Consider the following 21,629-nt stretch of genomic DNA (forward strand, 5'->3'; position numbering starts at 1 on the left):
CCCTGCCAGGAGGAGCCATTTGGAGGGCAAGGGTTGGATGCCATGCATTTGTGGACTACTCAAGGCCACAAGATCTCAGTTTCTGTCATACTTAAATAAAACAGTGAGTGTAAACCAAAGAAACCCAGGAAGGGCTTTCTGTCCATGTCTGCTCAGACAGAGACTGTTGTCTGCATCCTGATGAGAAGAACATCCAGAAACTCAAAGTGAAGCTCCAAAGCAGTGCCCTGGGTCATCTGAAAGAAGTTCTAGCCACAAATACAGCACAACTAGCCATAAAATACTGAAGTATTGCTCACTTGATTTCATATGGCTGAAGATAAAGTGTGAAGCATAAGCACTACAGAAACACAAGCTCTCACAAGAGGTTTAGTGGCCAGTCACCATCGCACTTCTAAAAGACTTTCTACTCCAGGCAAGGCCAGAGTTAGAGTGAAGGAAAGGTGGGGAAGTGTGGCCTGAATGAAACCATTATCTAGTTTTTCAAAACTTGTAGATATTTTCATGCCTGAAAATTGTCTTTTTTTAAAAAAAAAATAATTATACTATCTTAAATACGAGTGAAAAGCAGATTTGGTAAATGTTACATTTGCCTCCTTTCTTTGAAACCTCAGATGCTGGATCATGATCTTATATGATGCTTAGATTTTTATAGTTGCGAAGAAAAGCTGTGAATGGTCCTTGGAAAGTACCTCTGAATTCAGCAATCAGAAGTTGGATAAAAAGAGCTCCAACAGGTGAGAGACTGAAAAGTAAGGAGAATTAGAAGACCTACTTCTTCAGGCTGGAATTGGGAGTCTGGGGGTCTATTAGTATAGTTAACTGCTACAAACCCCCATACTCTGCATCGACACAGCACAATGTCTTCTTCCATGCCCATGAGAGCAGGATTTTTGTCTTCCATGCAGATTTCAGCCTTGGGTGTCAGCTACCCACCACCACCAGGGAGCTAAGGGAAGAGTTATCCTAGTTGTCCAGAAACCAGCCCCGAATTCAGAGCCCATTTCACAGAAAGCAAAGTAGAAGCACAGGTAGAAATCCATTCCCTGGTCTCTCACTCAGCATGGATTCACATGTGGGGACTGCAATTCCCAGGGTGCTGTACAGCTACCCAGTCACTTAGTCCAGTAGTGACCTGCATGAATTACCCCAAACACTTTTTGAAGCATATTATGGAGAAACAATGGCAAATATTTCACTTTAACTGACTCATTTAAGCTCCTTTCCCTTTGCAAACAGGTTTCCTAAACTACAGCAGTGTTAGTTTGCTCCTCTTCATCCTGCAGGGAGAATAATTTATGAGGAACGCACTTTCCCTCCTGTTAAATACTTCTTAGCATGTCAAGTGTGTACATTGCTGCTGGCAAAAAGCAACCAGATCTGTAGAAAGAGAAATTTCTGAAGAATGTGTGGGGTGTTTGGGTGGAGCGCAAATGAGCAGATGTTCCCACAGAACAACAGGGTTTTATGGTGAATGAGCAGAGGTAAAGCCCTGGCTCCAGGGCAGCTGGATGCATTAGGCGTACTCCAGCATGAGAGTCACAGATGCAGCAGGACTGCAGGAAAAATAACTGCTGGGGTGTACCCCAACCCTTGAAATGCTGCATATGGGGGTTTCCCACTGTGGGAGCTGATTGGGATGATTGTACATGAGATTACTGGGATAACCCGTGTTCAGTTTGTAGCCTCCCCTCCCCCCTCAAATGACAGTGTTGGGGTTTTGGAAGCAAACACTGTATAATGTGATGTTTAATGCCTGTAAAAAGAAAAGGTGAGAAGTTTCAATCCACATGTTAGTTGGCAATAGAAAAATGCCTTTTCTTTGGCGTGTAAATCTGTTATTTTTAAGAGTTGTCCAAAATTATGAAATACTTCTGCCATCTGACCCAGATGAGGTGGAGGAGCCTAGAACCTAATCCTCTACTGCATGCCAATGGTCCTCATGCCCCAGCTTCTGGGGCTACTGCTGCAAGGCGTTGAGTGGACAACCAGACAGTTAATGAACCTGTTGCTTTAATTTGCATCATACCGGGAACTGGAGCTCTCAGCCCTTCTGAAAACACACGCCTTAGCTTCAGTGTCTATAAACTAAAGTAATTAGCTCTCTAGTTTGGCAGTTTTGACACCATCCTAAAAGATTAGGCAGTGATCTGAAAGGCCCTTCTTGTGCTCCCACTTACCACTGGACTCTTGTCTACCTCTGTCTACCTGGGAGACATGCTGTAAACTCACGCTGATCCTTGTGCTTGCTTGCTGTACTAAATTTGCAAGTCTTTCTCGCTTCAGCACCTCACAACTTTAAGATGTGGAAATAGAGATATTGATGTTTAATAATGTAGTTTTTTGCTGGAATTCACAGCCTCTGCACGTTAGATGTCCAACCCAAAATCTTCTTCATCAGTGCCTGAACTTCATGTACCTAAGATGAATGGTGTGGGTTACGCTCCTTGAGTCTTACTGAGAGCTTGGTGGTATCTGATTTCCTCTGTCTTGGTTGTATCTTGCTCATACGTGCATTTTGCACAGAAATCTGACAAACCTATAGCCAGACTAAATTGAGATGTTTGGCCTTATCTGATATTTAATGTGAACTGTTGGTTCCTTTGAGGCTGGAGTTAAGTATTAAGTTTCAGTGACTGTAATTAGCAAATGCTTGGAATGATAGTTACATCCATTTTCTAAGCCAAATGAATCACACAGTCATTGAAGAAAGAAAAATAAACAAAGGTCAGATCAGGATTAGATTTGATCATCTGGAATTATATGCAAAGTAAGATGGAAAGTTTGAAAGTCACAGGGATGTGGAAGATCTGTCCCTTTGCAGCCACAGATTCTCATTTCTTAAAAGGAGAAAAAAGTTCTCATCATCAGCAACGGGACTGTGCTTGCCCTTGTCTTGCATAGCTGAACCCTGAGAGATGATACGGGCTTTGTAAGGGATGACCTGCAGCACCATTTTCAGGTGCTCCTCAGGTGCTTGCCAAAGGGCCAGTTGGCTTGATATGTGTCATCTATGAAGAGCATTCTAGACCAAGAACCAGAAAAAAAGCTGATTACGGAGTGAATAATGAAAAATCACATACTGCAGTGTGGGGCGCATCTTCCCTGTGAGATGCTGAGTAGGAAAGTCTGGTCCTGCACCGTGTGCGGAGGCACAGGCAGTGAGAGACACTCAGCTCCCCACTGCCCATCTGCAGAGCAGGCAGGAGCTAAAATCAACACTGGCAGTTTTAGACCCATGTGGATGCCAGCACCCAGACCGAAACACTTTGTGGTCAGCTAAGAGACATTCTTATTTTAGGCATTGTTCTCTGCTGCCGAGAGTGTGAAGTGACCTCTGCACCAAGGCACAGCTCACACAGACCTGGACAACTGAACAACCCCAACTGTGTCATGTTTCACAGGTCTTGACTATTGTGTGGAGCTACAGCAGTGTGCAAATCCACTGCTGCTTATGCTTCAATCCTGGGAGGCACCATTACAGGTGAGCATTCAACCCTAACGCTGTATTTCTTGACTGCTTCATTTCTCAATTTTAATGTTGCATAAACAACTGTTTTTGTGCCCTGTTCTACATGCTCACACATGCACGGAGGCCTTACTACTCCAATCCCTCCCACACAAGCAAACCTCCCTCTGCTTTGCTGGAGATTTTACCTAACAGCTAAAAGGATGGCCTTTTACATGGTTTCTTAAGAGTAACTTTAATAATGAGGATGAGTGTCCCTTTTGGAGAGCTGCCCACTCTCCTTGGGCTCATACTGCACTTACATTCTTCCCTCTCCATAAAATCCATGTGATACACCAACCTGGGCAAGGCACACATGATTTAGTATCACCTACATGGGGATTGTGGCACATTCAGAAACATTAACTAGCTTTCGGTCAGCCAACTAACATGACGTTGGATTCCGTAACCTCCTAACCACCCCTTTTTGCCAATAATCTCTTTCTCTACCTTGTAAAAATTTCTTAAATTCTATATTTAAGTACAAGGATGATGGAAAAGTCATGGCCATTTCTGTGCCAACATAACACTGTTATGTTGTAATGAATACGGCACTTACCTTTCTGTTTTCTGAATATCCAGTAACAGCCTTGTTTGTGCAACCCTAGTTCCTGAACATGCCGTTGGAGTCACTCTCAAAGAGTGAAAGCTGATAGTGGGGCTTTGTGCGAAATGCATTTCGCATCCAAAGGCTCCCACTGGCTCAGGTTTCTTAACTCCCTTTTATTCTTTTGAAAGAGAAAAAGTAATGGGATCCTTGTAAATACACCACCATTCCGAACAGAACCAAAATGTGGTGCGCGTGTGCACACATCTCCAATGCTCTGAGACCCACTTGGTGACAAGTCTCAGCGTTAGCTAATTAGAGGGAGCGTAGGTGGGGGTGGAAGAGGTGTATCTAAAATGTTTCAGTCCATCTGAGACTTCCTCCGGTGTAAGACAAAATTACGATCTCTGCAGTAAACATCAGTAAAGCTGGTGGGCAGTGTTAAAAGCATCCATTCTCCCAGCATATCTATCCAACAGCAGAACATTTCATATGCTGAAGTTGTATCAAGGAAGCATAGAGACATTAAATGTATATTAGGAATACTGTATTAATTAACTACCAGAAAAAACCCACTGTTGCAGAGAAAAGTGGAGTGACGCCCAGCTTGGGACCAGCACCCCTGTCTGGATGTTGGTGTTTGCTTAGCATCAGCTCTCACGGTGTGTTGCAGGACCTGTGTTGCATTTATCCGCATTTTTTTATCCAGTAGAGTCACTGCTGTTCAGGAGCCAAGTATTGCGGTTCCAGACCTCAGTGGGTGCTTTGCCAGATCCAAGTCCCTGATCATCAGGGGTGTGTGTATCGCACAACCCCTCCTTCTCTCTCCTGAAACAAGGTGATCACACTTGAAAAAGCATTACCTAATTTTCAGGCGTTTCTGTCCTTTCTCCTGTTGGGGTATGAATATTTCCTCGGGCAGTTTGCGAAGGGCTGCTTGACAGATGACTTTTATTAGTTGGGTGTTTATACACCCCAGGCTGGGGCCATGAGGGTTATTCTGAGTGAAATTACTTTTTTTGAAGAGGGAGGCTCTGCAGGGTCCCATTTAGATGGTCCAATTCTGGGTTTTCCCAGTGTTCTCCAAGAGTTTGACCATAAATGCCTTTGAGAGGAATTTGCAGGTTTTTCATGTGCAAGCAATAAACCTCCAACAGAAGCACTAGGCAGGAATGTATATACTGATGAGGGGGTTTCTGAAAATGCATTTTACAGTGCCCAGGTCAATCAACCCTAAAATTTACCTCTGCCCTTTTTTGCATAGGTTAGATTCAGCTGCATGGTTTCTGTCCAAGGAAGAATAATCCTGAGAAATCTGCATTACTTGTGTAACAAGACCTCTGAGATGACATTCAGATAATTCCCATGTGCAACCTGTAAACGAGCGCCCCTTGCTCAAAGTGGCACATTCCCAGCATGTGAACTCCCAAGTACCTGGAAAGTTACTGCATCTTTCCTGGGAATCCATCTGGCAGCTTGGTCCTCTCCCTTCCCTTATGAAGATGACTCAGTTTTCACCATCCATGTGTCTGTGCTCTTCTTTGGTTTTCATACTGCCTTCACCAGCCAAACTTCTCAGTGCCTTTCTGCTGACATGTTCAGCAGCTCTTGTTCAGCAGTTTCCTAAGGACTCAAGGTCCAGGGTCGCATAGTTAACGTTCTACTGTAGCTCCCCTGGACCAGGCAGTGTGTACAGGAGGCCAGACTGCTGTCTGCTAAGATGAGACAAACTCCCCACCACTGACTTTAAGTGAAAGAAGACATCCCTAGGAGACTGCATTAGGCAAAAACTTGAAACCAGCAGAGAACTAGGAGTCCTCTGAAGCCTTTGGCCAAACCGAATCAGACACATTCAAAAGCTGATCTTGTCCAGCTGCTCAGCACTCATGGTGGTGCGTGGTGGTGTATGGTGAAGGTGTGGTGGGCATCATCTGTGTACTGACAGCACTTGAGTGCATGTTCTGGTGTGAAAGATGTGTATGTGTCACCCAGGGAGAGGCAGATGATTTTTTTTGGACCCTGTAATGCAGGAGTGCAATGAGCCCCTATCAGACCTCACCAGGTTTGTTCCTCCAGAAAGGCCTCAAGCACCATGACCTGTGAGTCTCCCATCTTCTTCAGGATGGAAATGGCTGAGGGAGCTACGTGCTGCAGGGAGGCACCAGAGGATGAAGGCAGATCTCTCCCTCCAGCGATAGCAAGACTACCTGTCAGTATTACCAAAGCAGGCTTAATTCCAGGGTTGACTTGAAAACCATTGCTGCAAAGACTAGTTAATTTTTATCTTGGGAGAAAATTGTTTGTCTGCTCCCTCCATGCTACTGGTGTGGAAGTGGAAAAACCAGCATTGACTGGCTGGAAGCAAAAAAATGGTGTTTCTGCCTTGTTGAACAGACTAGGTAAGCATCAGATGGAAGGTCAGGCCAGAGCATAATTTCCTGGCCAAGTTGCTGGCTATACTGGGAAAAAGATACCTGTGGTGCTACTCAGGAAAGACATGGAATGATTTATCTCAGATTGGGTTCAGGCTTTTTTGGTAGGAGACAGAGCTATTTCATACAGCAAATATACTGGCTGCTGAGAAAGTGGCGAGCTGCTGGCTGGATCCTGGTGCTCCAGGCAGACATTTTGGGGGTGCTTGGGCTTGTCAGGAGTGCATGACAGCACTTCTCTGCAGTTTTGTGCTATAATCACTTCGTGTTTGCAAAGTTACTCTCAAAGCAGATAGTTCCTTCGAGGCAGCTTCCATGGTGGCTTGTAGGAATTTTTTTTTTCCTTAGTTCTACCAGTCTGGCAGAGTCTTTGGGGGATGTGCTGTCTCATATTGCCTTTCTCAGCCTTGATTTTCTGCCATCATTACTTCAGGTTCTGCTCCTCTCCTATTAAGAGGTCTTGTCAGTATGAGTCAAAAGGTAACAAGCTACACCTGCTTGCAACCTGCTCTTCAATAGTCTCTAACATCTGGAAGCCTCTAATAACTCTAACATCCATGTTGCCTTTGGCTCAGGGTGGACTGATCCCAAACACAGTGCCTACCTGAGACGATGCAAGGCAGTGGTACCACCTTCCACCTTGTCTCAGTCTAGCACCCCTCAAGAGCATGCAGAGGAAGGTGAGACAGCCCAAGTGTGCATTGCATACTTACTTCTTTCTTGGTTATAATCATTTTTTTGGGGGCAGGGCATGATGCTGCTTCTGCCTACACCTGAGATGCTGCTTGTGAAAAGCAACATGATGTTCATGAAACAGAGAAATTAAATCAGAGCTTGTGTGGCTGAGAAAGTCAAGGAAGAAGGTACAAACAAGAGTGAGAAATCCTTTCCCTGTCTCTTGACCTAGGCCATGAAACCTTAGAAAGCACTTCAGCTCTTGGCATCTTCTCTGACCATTCTCTCATGTCCTCCCATTGTCAGTAGCTCTGCAGTACTGAGCAGATCAGTTATTCACCTTTCACATTCCTTTTTCACGTGAACACAACCCTTGTCTCCATACTCCTGTTCTGCAGGTTATGTAGCCTCTGGGAGGGATGAGCTCGCTCAGAGGAGTCCACCACCAGGAGACAACTCCTTCAAGAGTTTTAAATGGCACTGGCCAGCAGAAAACTCTGCTATTTTAGTTCTAGTTGTCACCTCTTACAGAAACCTGCAGGAATTTAGACTTTTCTCCTTTTGCCAAATCCTCCCTGTCTCACCATGGAGCCATGACCAATGAGAATAAATCACAGTTTTAGTAATTTGTTTGAATGTTGCTATGAAACAGGTCACAGCGGCCGGCGTGAGGCCCTATTTGTGCAGTCACCCACAGAGGGAAGAAGACATTTGTTCTGCCTTGAAAAATACTTCCTTCATGTGGAAAGGGCATCGGGTTTGAGTGGAAAGCTGTGGCCACTGAAAGGGAGGATGAGCTGCGGTGGTGTTCATCAGCGATGAAGCCCAACTGAGCAGCTTCGCAAACGTTCCTTGAGATTGTTTTGCACGTTGCTCAGTGCACATCACCCGCTGCAGCCAAATGCTCATCCTGGCTGCATTGCAGGGCAATTAAAGCAAAACATTACCCCCTCCTCCCTAACCCACAAGCAAACACTGCTGCGGGTGAAGGCCAGCAGAGGAAGAATGACATCATGAAACCCTAGAGGGAAAGCAAACATCACACCAGCTCCACGCACAGGTCAGCTGCTGTGCTGGGGCAGACTCGCCTCTCTGTAACTTTCACTTCTGTGCTGTCTCAGTGGACTTTTTTTTTTGGGGTGGGGGGGGTACGGGCGGTGGGGGGCAGCTATAAAGCACAGGCATGCTACACACTACAGCCAACTGCAGAATGATCTGTTCCTCTCCTGCTTTTCTAATCCTAGTGGCAGATGGTGCACAACGTCCTCAACACCATGCCACGATGAAGCCATTTCCATGGGAGCCAGCCAAAGGCTGTTCAGCTGTGCTCTGACTGTAGCCCTAGATGGCCAAGGATTGTCCCCTGGCCCACGCTGCTCCTGCTGGGGTAGGGTTTGGGGCTGCCCATCAAGCTGTTCCCCTAAAGCATGGGAACAACTCATTCCAGGAAGCAAGACTTCTCCCACAGTGCAGTGCATCTTAGTAGTGCCAAAGAACATTTTTTTCTTCTTACAATGGCAAGGAAATTACCTAAAAAACCATTTTTTTTAAAAAAAAAACTCTACTAGGATGTTAATGGTGGTGGTGGCAGTCCCAGTGCCACAGATGTCACCTGCTCAGATGCAGGCACTCCCACACTCAGCTACTTAAAACTAAAACTCCCTACTACTGTAGGCTGGCTATATGAAGGTAAGGTTGCATGCAAAAATCAGTGCGTCTGGGATGCAGTTCCGCAGCATCACTGTCCATTACCAGTACACAGAAGTGCTGGTTGGATTGGCCCAACATTTCCCAAGTGGCAGCATCCACTGCATTGTCTGCTGCCAGCAAAGCAAGGATTTCCTGAGCTCCCTTGCTCAAGCCTTGCAAAGCCAAAGTCAACTTGGGCTCCCCTTGGTCCTTGGGAGACAGGCAGGATATTTATGAAGTGCCTATCACGGTATTGATAAACATTCTTTGGAACCAGTCTGACAGCAGAGGAAAGAACTCCTCGTGCCCATCCCACCAGGCACTAGGTGCCCGCTCTCATGCACTCACCTTCCCCCTTTCCCAGCAGTGAGCTCTTTTCATGGACCTTGCACCTCTGCCAGCATCTTCAGGGCTGAATGCAATGTGACCACCACAGTCATGTGGGGAGGAGTCTGTAGAGAAGTCCGTAACAGAGGCTGAAGGAGCCATTTCTACCTGGTGCTACCGCTGTATGCTTAATCCTGTAAAAGAGTGGGGGTTCAGCAGCCCCATACCCGGATGCACACAGCGACTTGTGGCTATAAATGCTCCTGCTAACAAAAAAATAATACCGCCCTTAAGCCAAAGTTGTTATAAATTTATTATGAATATAAAACCCGTGCTGGCCAGGACTTGTAAAGCAGCACCGTGAAACATAAAACCTCCTGGCACTACAAATCCCAGAGCCCACAAGACTTGGTTTTGCAAAGGACCCTCACAACTGGGAACAAATCCCCAAATTTAACAACTTCTTGTAGCGTTGTTGGGTTGTTGTTTGTTTTGTTTTTTTTCTAAGAGTAAGTTTGCAGTGTTAACAAAAGCAGAATAGTTTTTATTTAGTGTTCATCTCACCTTCAACAGCTGCAGCTGTCAGGCACAGAAATACAGTATTAAAATAAACTGAACAGAGTTGCTCATTGAAAAAATCACCCTATGCAAACGTGTGGGTTGTAACATCAACAGTATAAAATGTAACAAAATTGGAATTTCATTTTTTTTTTAAGCTTTTAAAGATAATAGTCCAGGCTATAAAACTATATAAGCATTGAATAAGAAATGTTAAAGTCAACAAGTCTACAACAGATACATCTTGTAAAAACTCAATAAATTATATATATAATATCTAGTAACATTTAAAATCATGCACAGTTTTGTACATTTTCTTTTTTCAGTACAGGAAAACTCAATGCTTCGAGTACTTGGAATGTACACAATTAGCAGACATTTGTAAGAAAATACCAAAAAATTCTTTTTTATTCCAACAAAACAAAACAAAACAAAAATCTATAGAAATCTACCTTCTCAAACTTCCACTGAAGTAACCTCAAACTATAAATTATTTATTTTAGGATAAGGATTTTGTGGCTCTAAGAAGAAGGAAAAAATGAGATGCTGTCATCCTGTTATGCTAAAACATCGATACGTAATATGCACCAGAGAAAAATGGAAAGAATTCAGGATGTAATTTGCTTTGCCTCTTCGTGGTAGTAGATAAAAGTGTTCTGGATTAAAAACAACCCCAAAGCCACAGCCCCCCCCATCCCAAAAAAAACCAGCCCATGTCAGCGTGACCCACACTAAAATCCCCTAGCTCACTCGGGTGTTTCTGAACGGCTCTCTGACATCAAGGAACAAAACAGCTCTGCATTTTAACCACAGAAAACCAGGGGTCGCTGGCATTTCCCAACCTATGAGACGCAAAAGAAATACGCAGTTGTTGCACCTCTCCTGCGAACAGTGTCACACTTCTTCCTATTCTGCTCACATGGCATTTCTGAAGCCCAAAATATGACGGTACTGGCAAAGGGGATGGGGGGGGGGAGGAAATTACCCCGCACCATCCAAAACCAACATTTCGCTTTGCTGCATACTTGTCATTAAACCTACCACAAAGAATACCTTCATTTGAAAATAGAAAAATAAACACCCACGCCCCCTTAATGCACAGTGGTTAAACTGATGGAAGAATTCCTGGCCCTGCTTTTCTGAAATATGTAAAAATCATCTCTCTGCTGCTATTCGTTTGGTTTAACCACTGGTGATGTATTGAAAAATAAACTCACTGCAATCCAGGATAAACTAATTTTCTTTTTTTAAATGAATACATATATATATATATTTATAACATTAAATGTAATTTGTTAAAGGACTGTACACCTATACATTCTTTCAATATTTCCCATAAGCACAAAAGAAAAACTTGATTAATATATTTTTTCTCCATTTTTAATAAGTTAAAAGAAAGCCCACCCTTAAACTCGGTGAAATTTAAAAGTTTACAGTAACACTATGCTATTTAAACCGATGAACAGATATGTTAATGTCTATAAATAACTTTACAAATATACATGTTAAGGTACAATTTTTAAAACAAAACTGTGAAGATATAAAACAATCTTTTCTTTCACCCAGATCAGTATATCCTAGATTGCAATGCTCCTATTTTGAGACTCTCTCTCTCTCTCTCTCAGTACTGCTTTACGTTGCATTAGTATTATACATTCTTTTTTTTTAATATATTTATTTATATATATACAAGATATATTTATAGATATATACACAAACTCTCTGGAATAAACCTTTTTGATATAAGTTAAAGGCTCTTGCCTACAGGTACCCGTAACTTCTTTCTCTGAGTCACTGCACGTAGATGGAGCCAAATCGCTGGCGTCGAGGGGCAGGCGGAGGAGCTGCTCCCCTCCCGCCCACCCTTGGCAAGCGAAACTATGCTAAACCCCAAAAAGCGAGATTTATTCTTTCCTTTTTTCTTTTCCTCCAAAACAGCCATTCCCAAAGGTCAGGACGTGGCTTGAGATGCTGTGTGGGCACCCAGGAGCCAGGTGCCTGTGGCTCCATCACGGATAGGTGATGCTTTCCTCCCTGGGGACCCCAACATCTGATCCCAAGGTCTGTGCCCGCCTTGGCACTGCCCCGTCGCTCCCAGCACAGTGCAAGGGCTGGAAGCTGCCGAGCCTGGCCAAAGCACCACCATTTCACATGACTTGACTGTCTGGTGGGGTTTTTTTTTCTTTCTCCAGGATTATTCGCATTTTACTTATTTTCTTTTTCTTCTTCCAAAGAGGATTCCTTCTATGTAGCTGGGTAATACGATCGTGAAGCTATAAAAACGACGACAACAAAAATATAGATATTTTTATAAATATATGAATCCCTGCAGGCAACGTGGCTTTTCAGCTCCACCAAAAAGGTTCATGTACAGATTGCATAAGCAAAGAATTTCTACATTCTTTACGCTTTTTTTTTGTTGTTTGTGTTTTCTTTTTTTTTTTAAAAAGGAAGATTTTTTTTTTCCCCCTCTTCTTCGTATTGCAGGCACAGAACGGCTACTCTGGCACTCGAAACACAAGCACGGAGGCTGGAAGGTCAGCGCCCCCCAGGTTCAACATTCTGCTTAGTTAAAAAACAAAAAAAAAATTTTAAAAAATTAAAAAAAAAAATTGTACATGCTAGATCATCTTGGCAAGAGATTAGTTCCTTCTAGGCCACACAGTGCTTCTTGACTTTTTATACAGCAAATGGGAGAAAAAAGATAAAAAAACAACAAAGAAGTTAATTTTTTTTTTTGTTTTTTTGTGTTTTTTTTTTACCCTGAACAGCTCGACAAGAGAAATCCCTGGGCACCACCATGCAGTTCCACTGGAAGATCCGTCACTGTGTTTTCATCCCCGGCGCCCTACCCTTGCGCCTCCGTGGGCGTGCTGCCCGCCGGTCCATCCATCTGTCTATCCGTCTCTCTGGGGTGTCCTCACGTCCGGATGACGCCATTGCAAGGGGGGTGCTTGGGCAGGCAGGGCTCATCGGGCAGCAGGTCATGTGCAAAGACCGAGTCGTCCCCGGAGGAGCAGGTGCTGTGGGTGTCCTGGCCGGCCGGAGAGTACTGCTCAAAGGGCACCGAGAGGTCCAGGTACTCCTGCCAGGGTGACAGACCCATCAGTGCTGGGTGCCCCCCGCCGGGGACCGAGCCACCCCTCCCCGCGGCCACCCCACCACACTCACATCGGTAGACGTCACGGTGAGGACCCTGTCCAGGTCTTCCACCAGCTGCTTGAAGGTGGGCCGCTGTGAGGGGACAGCATGCCAGCACTCCCGCATGATCATGTACCTGCATGAGAAGGAACTGTCACCCATGATGTGGCTGAACGGTGCCCACCTGCTTTCCTACCCACCCCCCGTATCACCTGAGAGACCAGCTATGGCCAATATAGCTTCAGGCACGGTGGCCTTGGTGCACGGCCAGCTGCAGGGAGGAGGGGGAGGTTTGTGGAGCCACATTCCTCGTTGCTGATCACCTCACTCACGTCCACATTTTTGAAGTGGGAGGAGGAACTGGCCTAAGAATGACACACCAGAACTTCACCACCCACTGCCACCTACCAAATGAGGGTAGGTATGTTGTATCACCTGGCAGTCATGGGCTGAGCCAAAAGACATCAGGGTGGGTGAAACTACCCGCTGTGGGCCCCACAACTGCACGATGAGGATTTCCCAGCCTGGACTAGCATTTGGCCACAGGGGGAAGGGGAGTGAGGAGGGGAGGTCACCCCACCACGCACTCACAGGTCGTGGGTGCAGTTTGCGGGTTTGTCCATTCGATGGCCTTCCTTCAAGAGTTTGAAGAGTTCCTCAACAGGAATTCCTGGGTACGGAGACCCTCCCAAAGTGAAGATCTCCCATAGTAGCACTCCAAAAGACCAGCTGGAAACCGAAGAAAGATCTTTAAAATTCAATGATTTTTTTTTTTCCAAGCCCCACCCCTCCCCCGCCCCTATATCCCCTTCCCCCTGCTTGGCTTTATTTCTGTGCAGCCATGCATAGCTAACAAAGTCATCAATAGCATGACTAATTGCCTAGGCCATTTTTACTAGTTACTTGGAGATCTCTGCTGATCCAACTCAATAGCAAAGAAATCCCAGGCACCAAGTCTGAAATTGAAATGAGCATTTAATCAGATAGGTGACAGCCCATCTATTACCCCCAGCTCTTTGTTAGGTCTTCCACCAGCTCCACTGAATGGAACAAATCAAATTATTCATGCACAGCTTCACTGAATTGCAGGCTTGGAACCACAGGCCACTAATTGTGCAAGCTGATACCAAAACTTGCTTGTTACAACACTCGTTTCACTGGCCAAGCTGGGAGAAAAATACCCCAACAAAAATCAGCGGAGCACCAATGTTACACACTTCACTCCCGCAGCTGTGCTCTGGTTAAAAGTCCTCTTTTTTCTAAAGTATCTTTCGCCTCCTTCATTTTCTTTTTAAGAACAGGGATTATCTGTCTCCGTTTTGCTTTCACGCACGCTTGGCTCTCCCGTCCTCTAGCTTTGATTTATCTGTCATGCCCACTGCAGCATTACCTAAGCATGGAAACTGTGATTTAAGATCAATGAAAGCTGAAGTATGTGCAAAATACAGAACCAGGAAAGACTCGTCTGTCCAATTGCTAGCGGCAAGCGTCGGGGAGCAGGCAGGCTGGCTGCTGAATTACTGTAAAAATGCCATTATCGACCAAATATCGAAAGAAAAAAGCCGGTGTGCATGCTGAGCTACTTCAGGCCTTGCAAAGTTCAGGAGCAATAGGGATTTACACATAACACAAGCTCTGCTTGCTGTTTGCTTACTGTGCACAGGCATCAAAACAGGCAAGACAGGATTAGGCAAAATACAGGCAAATAAATGAAGCAGCAAAATTAATGCCAGAATGTTACTTGTTGAATATTCTCTGATCCAACGCTATTGACAGCCGATAGAATATCTCAAAGTCATCCTGCGTATTCAAGTGAGGCCTAAGTGTCTGGGGCAAAGCGTGGAGCAAGGCAAAGGTCATTTTTTCTGAATGGAAGCATTATTTTTGCACAAATTCTTCTGACTGCATTATGAATCCCCTCATCTATAAACTGGACAAGAAATACCTGCCTGCCTCCTGATAATTTTGCAGCAGCAGCTCACCAGAGATCCTCAGATGAAAGCATCTAGGTAACGGTAAAATAAAACCATGTGTGTGAAGCTGCAGCTTGGACCAGATTCATTTGCTTTTGTCTCCCCGGGCACCCCAGCAGTGAAGGAGCCCTGCTCGTGCTGAGCAATACATCTGTCTGTGAGACACTATGGGTGTTGGTTTCCCCGTCTTTTTATTTTAAAAAAGTAAGGGTATGCTTACACATCACTCTGGTGAGTATAGACCCGGTCAAACAAGGCTTCTGGAGCCATCCATTTCACAGGCAGCCGACCCTGTAATTAGGAAGACAATGGGAACATCCCATCAGCATATTCCTCCAGCCACAACGGCACCATCTGAATCTTCTTTTCTAATCCAGTTTGAAACATTTTCATTAACCACCACATCTGCCTTGCCGGTCACTGGGCAAAGCAGTAGTGGCCACATATAAACAGATTAGAGCATTTGATCCCTGGATCTTCACTGGCAATCTTTGCAGTAAAGGCTCTCTGTAGAGGATTGCAATTCACTGCCAAGGCAGGTTTAACCTATCAGACCATCTAAATCTGTGCTCTGGAACAGCATCCGTGGTTCATCAACGCAGTGAGCTCTGCAGCAGAGCATGGGACAACACTTTCCATCTCTTTGGTTTGACGCAAAGTGCAAGCCCTGCTCACGCTGAACTTGAAGGGAAACTTCCAAGAGCGAAGGCAAGGGCCAGGTGATCCAAGAATCAAATCCTGATTCTGCTGTAGGCTACAGGAGGAGGCCTGATCCCACATTTCCAGGGTAGCATCCCATATCGGGGTCATAAATCAGACTCGTATGAGAAATATGAAATGAGAAAGACTAATTTAATTTTTTGGGGCTTTGCTTGGCCCCTGGAGGGAGTCAGAAAGGACTGTTGCATGTCTGAGGAATAATTTGGCTATGGGAGCGCTTTGTCCTCTTCTGACCTGCTGTCTCACTTGGGGAGACAACTAAAGATGGGACATAGGCAGGATTCACAAATGAAATTATGCTCTTAGATGTCCAACACAGTTCAAACAGAGGAAGTTAATCTCATCTGGAATTAAAATTCCCAAGAAACTTTATTCATTTATGATTAGGAAATCCTGGCAATTGAGATTTCTGATACAAGATTGGAATGGCTCAGTATGGGCATGGTGGGCTTTGAAGGACTGCCTGGACATTCAGACCCCTTGCAAGGTCCTGCAATGGCCTCAAACTCTTCCACAGCCATCTCCACACTCTCTTGCATTGTGGCTTTTGCTCAGAGCTCAAAGAAGACAGAGGTCTTCTCTCCAGCCCTTCATTTGTAAATTCACCTCTACAGAAAATACAAACAACTCCGGGACTCAGTCCTTGTCTGGGACTTCTTCTCACCCTTTGCAGTGGAGTCAAGGAGCTAGTTTGTAAAAAAAGAGAGAAATGCATGAAAGCCAGATAGCTCCAGATATACCAAATGTGACATTCCCCTGTCCAGGGTTCTGGCGGGCTGTAAGTTGTCTCCTCAGGACCTCTATGACCTTATGAAGTAGTGAGGCAGATTAGAAAGGTTTCCACTCTCCTTTCATAAAAGCTTTGGTTTCTCTTAGTCTAAAGCATCCTGGCCACAGCAGAGATCTCACAACCAGATGATAGCTGGAGCAGTACCAGCCAGGAAGAAAACTAATGGTGGGTGGACTCCTGGGACCAGCCGAACTACACAGTCCTTCACCAGGCGAGGCCTGAGCCCCTCTAGAAAGGGAGCTGTGGGACAAGGACCACTGCCGCAGGGATGGCCGCACCACCCGCCAGAAGGAGAACTGCATGTGCTTGGCAGCTCTGCACTTACATTGGTGGTTTTCTTGTAATAGTCGATGTTGTGAACGTCTCTAGCAAGGCCAAAATCAGCTATTTTCATCACATTGTCTTCAGTGACTAACACGTTCCTGGCTGCCAAGTCGCGATGAATGCACTGTGAAAGGTAAGCAAGTCAATAAATAAGGGCTTGTTAGCTGCTTGCGCCTGGAATCAGCAGCACTGTGTGGTTTATGAGCTGCGGTTTCATTGACTCCCAAGCTCATAAAAGTTGTGGGCACTGCTTAACTCCTCACTTTCTGTGTCACTGCCCCATCATGCACGCTCGGTGGGAGCCACCTCTTAGCAACATGTAATCGGCAGCCTCTGCACTGACATGGCCACACGTCTTTTCTCTCCAAAGGGGATGCACAGATGAGAAAGCCAACCCTCCTCTTCCCTGAGTGCCTACTGGGATGTGAAGCTGTCTTTCTGCCCTGCTTCCTCCAGGAGAAGGAGTGCAGGCTGATGTTTGAAAGGAAAAAAATCCTCAAATTAAGATATCCCCAACACATCTAAAATGCATCACAGTTTTCAGATGAGAAAGAAGCTAAATTAGATGGAGTTTACCATGAACCACCCACTCTGAACTGCAGCCACAGGACCAACACACCTGACATGTGAAGCTGAACTCGCTCTTGCCATAGTGCTCCCTGCTTGCAAAAGGAGGTCACGCTGGCTGGTGCACAGCTTTGTGAACCCAAGGCCTGATTCTCTACTTGCTGATGTAAGGGTAAATTAGGACTAATCCCAGGGTATGATGTAAGCAAACGCAGCAGCTGGCTCAATGCCAGCAAAGTGCTCCTCGGGGAGCACTGTGGGCACGGCCATATATATCATGCTAAATCCATCGCCAGCTCTGCTGACATTGAGCTTACTTATGCTGGTGACAGTCACAAACACAAGCTACACCCAGGATCTCAGCTTCCTCATGGGTGTTCTGCATCTTTAGCAATCTCAGAAAAAAGATGGGGGGGTCAGGGGAACACACAGCTCCTGACTGGTGTCTAGTATCTCCCACAGTGGAAGCTCACAACTTGGTGTGATGGTCCCCATGACCAGTGCTGCCTGAGCCTCAGGACCGTGTATCTCAAAAGCCAAAACACCCCCACCCCTGTCACATGCCTTTGAACACATGGGTCTGACTGATGCTTCTACCAAAATGAAGTTTCTCATCTCACCTTCTGAGATGCCAAGTACTCCATGCCACGGGCCACCTGGTAGGCACAGGAAACCAGGTCTTTAAATGTCAGCTGCTCCTCGGGCAGCTTGCAGGTGTCAAATGAATAGTCCATGCCAGGTGGGCGACGTGCCCTGAGGTATTCCCGCAAGTTGCCCTTTGAAGCGTATTCCACCAACACGTAGAGCGGTCCTGCAAGCAAGAGCACCATCAGCATCCAGTGGAGGAACAGCATGTGTTGCCCAGGGCTACACCAGCCACATAGCCTTGTCTGGGACACTCACACTACAGTGAGTAATTACCTATAAGGGAAAATCAAACCTAAGCCTCCTCCAAGCCTGTGAGCTCCAGGCTGCTGTGCTACCTACCATCCTGCGTGCAGGCACCGAGGAGGTTAATAATGTTTTTGTGCTTCCCAATCATTTTCATCATTTCCATCTCAGAGACCAGGTCAGAAAGGTCCTTGTCTGTGGCATCATCTGGAGAAAGCAAGAGAGGAAAGGAGAAAAATGTCAGGAAGAAAGTAAGTGTTCTGGGAAGTAGTTAACACAATTGCTGCACAGCCATGTGGGGCTCTGGTGGGGATGCAGTGCTCAAGGTATGGCAGTGTTTGGTTTTATTCTACTTTGGGAAGAATCAAAACAAAGCCAAAACCTAGTACCACCAGACAAAAATCCAACACCCCAAAACCACAACAAAAAAAAACCCAAATAAATGGAGGTAAATGATCATATGGAGATCAATAAAGCCTTTCATCTACTGTTTCATCCTGGTTAAGTCTTAATGAAAAAAAAGGTCAGTTTTGGTACCTGGAATGATTTTCCGTGTCTAATTACTCCCCTTCCTCAACTCCAGGGCAAAGTGTTAAGGACAGTGGAAGGTCAGAGCTGGGAGGGGGGCATAAGAAAGGAATCTATTTCTTGCATGGAAAGCTGCAATTTTTCTACAAACGCAGAAAAATGGGGGTGTGGGAGGGAGACCATCCCCAAATAAATGCTTTAATTTGGAAAAATGGAAACTTTCCTGCTTCCAAAAACAACCTCAGAATGGGGTGAAGAAACGGGAAAAGAAAATCCTTTTTGGACAGTAAATATTATTTTTTTAAAGAGGTGACCCTGTGTAACCTCAAACTTAGGCTGCTCGCTGTTGGAGCATCTGCCTTGCTTGCTCCAGCTTAACTCCTCAGGGCAATTTTGTCTGTGTGTTGTCTGTGGTTACTGTGCGTGTGGGATAGATGGATGGATGGAAGGAAGGAAAACAGAAGGTACTCAGTAACTCCCCCAGTTTTGTCCTCCCTTTAACCTCTCAGGAGTTCAGGATCAAGTTTCTTCAATGATGAGACTCTTCAAGGAGTCTGGCAACTGAATTTCTGCAAACTCTACCTAAGTTTGTTGCATAAGCCTTTGCTAGAACAGGCCGTGCTGGTTATGGGAGGAGTAAGGAGCAGGCCGATTCATGGAGCTGGCTAGAAGTGAAGGGGGTTCCCTTTCTTCTCAGTGATGCTATTATCCTTTGGCAGAGAATTGTGGTAATTCCCATTCCCTCTTCTTGAAGGAATTTGCTCTCTGAGGAGGCAGCCCTCACCCCCAGGCTATGTGGGTGAAGGGGATAAGAGGCTGTTCTTGCTTTCTTCTATTGTGTCTCTCTGCAGAAAAGACTTAAAAGAGAGCGAACGAGAGGAAATCCCTGCACAATATGCTGTTCTACCCTCTGTGGACTCCCCATACCTTTTAACATCTTGACAGCAACCGTGATAGCCTTGTTTGGCTTGTCCTTATCAATCCCAATTGCTTCTGCCATCACCACTTGTCCAAAACACCCCTCGCCGAGCGGCTTCCCCAAGGTCAGGCTGGAAGAAGGAACAGGCATGTGAGTGGGTACTGGGTTGGTGACACTTCTGGGAAGGCAAGGGGACCCTGAGCTGTGGGTTAACTGACCGAGAGCGTGCCAATTCCCACTTGGGATCAGGAGGCAGTTCCAGCTCAGAGACATTGGCCAGCATCGGCCCATCGCTGGAGGAGAGACGTGTGATCCGGACCAGAGGCGTGTTGGAATTCATGGAAGAATTGGACTCCAACGACACCTGCTTGGGTAGAGCAAATGAAGTGTTATTGCCAACTGTATTGCTAGGGAGAGCAGTGTTTGAGAGGGATCACTGAGAAGATTTGAGCTATCTCTACCCACTGACATCTTTCTGGCAATTTCTTAATGGGAAATCCTCCCCCCTTCCCCAAATCCTTGCAGAAATGCACTCATCTGGGCACCTCTGGTCAGGTTTTTAGCTGGTGGAAACAAGGGAGAGGTCAGCCAGTGCCCTCCAGCAGGCAGGAGGTATAATCAATCCATTCACAGTTGTTCTGTGTGCATCTCCATAGCATGTACAGGACTATTCTGGCCCTGTAAATGACCACCACAAGCTTGCAGCCAAAGCTATGAAATCTGTATCCTTCACTATGTGTTTTACAAGGCACCTTTTGCTCCTGCCTCTCTGCAATTACACATGGCAGAGCATCTCTTGCCTGTATGGAGAATGTGGACCCTCTCCCACCTCCCCAAGACATGCGCAATTCAACATGCTCTTGCTGCCTAAATCCCCACTCCACCAGGGAACCTGGACTAAACTGCTGCCCTGCAAGATGTGCTGTAGCATCCTACCAGCACTTCTTGAACAAGGGTTACAGAAACGCGGCTGCTTGGGAGCTGCTCATGAACCAGAGTCAGCTGCCAGCAGCTACTGCTCCACTGGAACAGAAATGAGTAAAAGATGGTTAAATTCCTAAACTGCAGCCAACTTATGTCCGTCTTGGGCAATGTTCCTCTGGCAGGGCTTCTCACCTAAAGAGAAAATTTCAAGCAGGGGGGGAAGAAAAGAGGGATGACCATAGGGTGGAATAGGAATCTTGTATCTACTTTCTGTTACCTGTCTCTTGAGTGGAAATTTGGAGACTTTCTGTACAGTGGGGGTGTTCATGGCTTTTTTGTTTGGCATTTTCATCCTGCAGATAATCACAATGACCAGCATGAGGATGAAGAGAACAAAGCCAGTGCCATAACTGAGAACGCCAGCGTACACTGAACCTGAATCATCCATTTCCATGAGCTCCTCTGCTGCAGGGTGACAAGAGACAGCAGTCAGACAGGGCAGGCAGCTGCCTGCACACAACTACACACATGCAGCACAAGGAATCTGGGGAGGACTCGCTTGTGTATGCCAATTTTCAGAGTGACTTCAGTGAGGGGACTCTTCTAGGCCAGTGGTTTTCCACCTGTGGCTGCAGCTAAAACATTAGTTCAGTTTGCCCGTTTTGGGGTACTTTTACTGCCCTTTGATGCAACCTGGGAGCTGCTTAAAAGAGAGGGGTTTCTAAAAGCCTTCAGCCTACAGGCCAAAAACCACTGCTCTAGGCTGAAGTTATCTTTGCGTGTCTGTGCTGTCCCTCTGATGCAGATCTTGCTTTCCCTGCACATCCACACCACAACGCTGACTGCCTTGGATGTGCAAAGGATGCGGGACTGAACCTTGATGCACTCGCCTGATTCAGCTTCTCCAGCAAACATTTCCACGGGACCAGTGCCTGCCCTGAGGTAACAAGGGGCTGGAAGAACACCAAGGGTTAAGGCATCACATGGGGGAAAAGCCACATAAGAGCAATCTGCATAATTATTAAATGAAAACGTAGTTCTGCTGGGAAGAGGCTGGAAGGTCTGTCCCAGAGACGTGGCTGAGCCAGGGAGGGTGACGGCATGAGCCCATCTGCA

General features: G+C 45.9%; 1 protein-coding gene across 1 annotated transcript in view; it reads right to left on the minus strand.

Moving 5' to 3' along the window:
• Positions 1–12,135: 12,135 nt before the first annotated feature.
• FGFR3 (fibroblast growth factor receptor 3) overlaps positions 12,136–21,629 on the minus strand; it is a gene marked incomplete at its 5' end in the record, with an annotated part of 55,097 nt that continues 45,603 nt past the window's right edge. The window contains 10 exons of the mRNA XM_084266764.1: positions 12,136–12,821; positions 12,908–13,013; positions 13,469–13,606; positions 15,071–15,141; positions 16,686–16,808; positions 17,872–18,062; positions 18,239–18,349; positions 19,598–19,719; positions 19,808–19,956; positions 20,791–20,978. Of these exons, the coding sequence (XP_084122890.1) occupies positions 12,657–12,821; positions 12,908–13,013; positions 13,469–13,606; positions 15,071–15,141; positions 16,686–16,808; positions 17,872–18,062; positions 18,239–18,349; positions 19,598–19,719; positions 19,808–19,956; positions 20,791–20,978 (1,364 nt within the window). The 3' untranslated portion in view covers positions 12,136–12,656. The remainder of the gene's footprint in view (positions 12,822–12,907; positions 13,014–13,468; positions 13,607–15,070; positions 15,142–16,685; positions 16,809–17,871; positions 18,063–18,238; positions 18,350–19,597; positions 19,720–19,807; positions 19,957–20,790; positions 20,979–21,629) is intronic.

Source organism: Gallinula chloropus, assembly GCF_964237585.1.
Source record: "Gallinula chloropus genome assembly, chromosome: 7".
Classification (NCBI taxonomy): Eukaryota; Metazoa; Chordata; class Aves; order Gruiformes; family Rallidae; genus Gallinula; species Gallinula chloropus.